This window comes from Oryzias melastigma, unplaced genomic scaffold (genome assembly GCF_002922805.2).
Source record: "Oryzias melastigma strain HK-1 unplaced genomic scaffold, ASM292280v2 sc02114, whole genome shotgun sequence".
NCBI lineage: Eukaryota > Metazoa > Chordata > Actinopteri > Beloniformes > Adrianichthyidae > Oryzias > Oryzias melastigma.
The window spans coordinates 1-3,036 of NW_023418692.1; the positions used below are offsets into that span (position 1 = coordinate 1).

General features: G+C 44.5%; 1 protein-coding gene across 1 annotated transcript; it reads right to left on the minus strand.

The window, feature by feature from the left end:
- Window positions 1-973: 973 nt before the first annotated feature.
- Window positions 974-2,395, minus strand: LOC112141778 (retrovirus-related Pol polyprotein from transposon TNT 1-94; the record flags this gene model as incomplete). The annotated part of the gene is given in 1 exon segment (XM_024264947.2): window positions 974-2,395. A coding segment is annotated over 1 exon segment (1,316 nt), but the record flags the coding sequence as incomplete, so codon positions are not given.
- Between the last annotated feature and the right edge of the window lie 641 nt (window positions 2,396-3,036).

The following is a 3,036-nucleotide window of genomic DNA, read 5'->3' on the forward strand; positions in this document are numbered from 1 at the left end:
TGTCATTTCATCCTTCATGGCCTTTTTCCAGTTCTCTGCTGATGGAGATGCCAGTGCCTCTTTGAAGGTCTGTGGCAGTCCAACTGTAGCTCTGTAACAGTAGTCAATGGTTAACTCTTGGTTATGTGCTGCACACTCATAGTCCTCTAAGTACTTAGGTTTCTTTCTAACTCTTCCAGTTGTAAGTGTAGTCTTGGTGTCAGCATCTGTGTCAATGTCTGGGTTTGAGTTTTCTTCCTCATCAGTTTCTTTTCTCTGAGTCTGTGTTTGTGTCACCTCAGGTGGTGTGGATACCCACTCCATGTAGTGGTCCTCCGTTTGGTCTGCGTCAGTCTGTGTCTGACTCTCAGTCTTTTCTCTTGTAGTGAACTGGACCAGTCTGTGTTTTTGAACCTTGTTTGACTCTGGAAAATAGATCATATAAGCTGGTGAATGGCGATCAAAACCAACAAAAATTCCCTTTTTGCCCTTCGGGTCAAGCTTTTTCCTGTTTTGTTCAAATACCACACAGTCTGAGCCAAACTTATTCATCTTTGATAAATTTGGTCTCTTTCCAGTAAAAAGAAAATATGGCGTTTCCCCTGTTCTCTTACAGTAACACCTGTTTCTTATGACTGCTGCTGTCCGAGCTGCGTAAGGCCACAGCTCCTTTGGTAAACCTGATTCGATCAGCATACAGCGCACCATTTCAAACAATGTGCGCCAGTTTCTCTCGGCGGTCCCATTCTGATGGGGGTAGTAAGGTGCTGATCTCTCGTGTTTAATAGCATTGTCCCTGAGTAATGACTGGAACTCTTCTGAGATAAACTCTGTGCCATTGTCAGATCTCAGGCGTCTGACTTTGCCATAAGCTGCTGTGTCAGCTAGAAACTGTTTTGTAGCTTCAACTGTTTTGTCTTTACTTCTCAAAAAATACACATAAATGGCCCCTGAGAAATCATCTGTGAAAGTTATGGCATATTTGTGTCCATCTAGTGACTCTGGGACAATAGGCCCACCCAGGTCTGTATGAATGAGCTCTAAAGGTGCTTCAGCCCTTACATCTGCCTCCCTGTTTCTGGTTTGAGTGAATTTACCCTGCAGGCATGTTTCACATGTGTTGGGCTTACACTTTCTATCTTTGATTTTCATGCCATCCACCACTGTTTCCAGTTTGATTACATCATCATAATTGCAATGACCCATTACCTCATGCCACGTTTTCAGGTCATAACATGCATTACAGGAATCATCACAGTTCTCTTTTGCCATGTCCAGATAATACAGTCTGTTTTTTACCTTCATGTCACATGTTGTACCGTTAGGAAGAATCCTCTTGTTGTTGTTCAGCTCAAAGTTGAACTTCGCTCCTTTTGAAGCTTCTGCCTCCACAGACAAAATATCCTGTGGATATCCGGGAATCAAAAGTGCATTTGTGAGCTGGACACTCACCACTCTGCCATTGCTGTCAGTGAGTTTGATCTGGGCGTCTCCCTTCTTCAATACGCTGCCAGCAATCCGGGTCCCGTCTGCCAGCTGCATGACGTGGTCTTTAGGCCGGAACGTCTCGTCGAACCTGATGAACGCTTCTTCGCTGGTCATGATGTGAGCTGATGCACCGCTATCCACAAGCAATCCCTCTGGCTGTGCGTTGTGAGGTTGCCATTCACTTGCCCGGAGGATGAAGGTCTCCTGCTCAGCAGTGTGCTCGTCTCTGCTCCACGTCGTGCTCTGTCTTGTGTCTGTGATGGCGACTGCTTTGCTGCTATTTTGTGTGTAAGCAGCCCTTAAGTTACTCTGTGGTTTCTTAGCTTTGTTTCTGCAGTCTTTAGCTTTATGGCCAACTCTTTCACAAATAAAACATTCTCCGCTGAAGTATTTCTTATTATTTTTGTACTTTGTCTGCTTTCCTTTGTGGTTAATCATTATTACTTCATCTGCACGTGGTCTTGAGCGGTAGCGGAGTGAGCATTCAAAGCTCCTCAACCTAGCCTTGAACTCGTTGAATGATAGAGTCTCTCTCGTCTGCGTAACATGCACAGAAAACGGTGCATATTCATCCGTGAGTCCTTTTAATACCATTGCCACCAACAGTGCATCGCTAAGGGTCTCTTTAGCTCGGTTTAGTGCCACCACGATCTTCTCAACACGAGCTAAGTAGTCAGCTAGCTCTTCTTTTTCAGTCATTAGCACGTTGGTTAGCTCTGTGTAAAGTCCGACAATTCGCGGTTTTTCTTCTGACTCAAAATGGCGTCTCAGTATTTCTAGACTCTTTTTTCCATCATCTGGCGCTTCATACAGGATTAGCATTAGCGTCTTGTCATCCAGACAACCACATAGTTCTGCATATGCCAGCTCGTTTTTCCCACCGGCGTCAGCATCCGCAGCTCCTGCTTGCTGGCTCCCGAGGATAGCATCTTTCAGGCCGATGGTTTTTAAGTATGCTAAAAACCTAGCTTCCCATATGTGGTAGCGGGCTTCGTCGTTTGGGCATAAACGGTGTAAAAAATAATGGGGGAAATGTCATGACTCGAGACTTACATTTTTTGTAACAAAACTTAACTTCTGACATGTCTCTTTTTATACATGAAACCTAAATATTTATCAGAATCTTTGACTGTAACAGAACAAAACATGTAAAACTACATCGGAACTTACAGTACATCAGATATACAGTGGAACACGGAATCTTTTAAAGGCTAACAATCAAGTGTTGTAAAGCTCCCGCTAAACCAGACCAAAACCTGTATCGATGGAGGTGAGACATGCCTGCATGTCCACAAAAAATGACTCGTAGTTTTGGTAACGTGCAGGAATACGTAGCACCTCAAAACAGGTGGAAGACTTTGGGAAACTTTGGCTGTTCACCACTTCAACACTTATTTCTCCGGGCAGTACTTCCCATCCAGTCCAGAATTTGAGAAGGGCTTTTCGTTGTTCACATGATGCTAGAAAACAGAGTGTAGAATCTCCTGCAGTGGATCTCTCCCTTGCTGCACGTGAGCCGTCTCCCGTGCTCTCTGGAACAGACATCTCCTCCTAATATTACGCATAGTC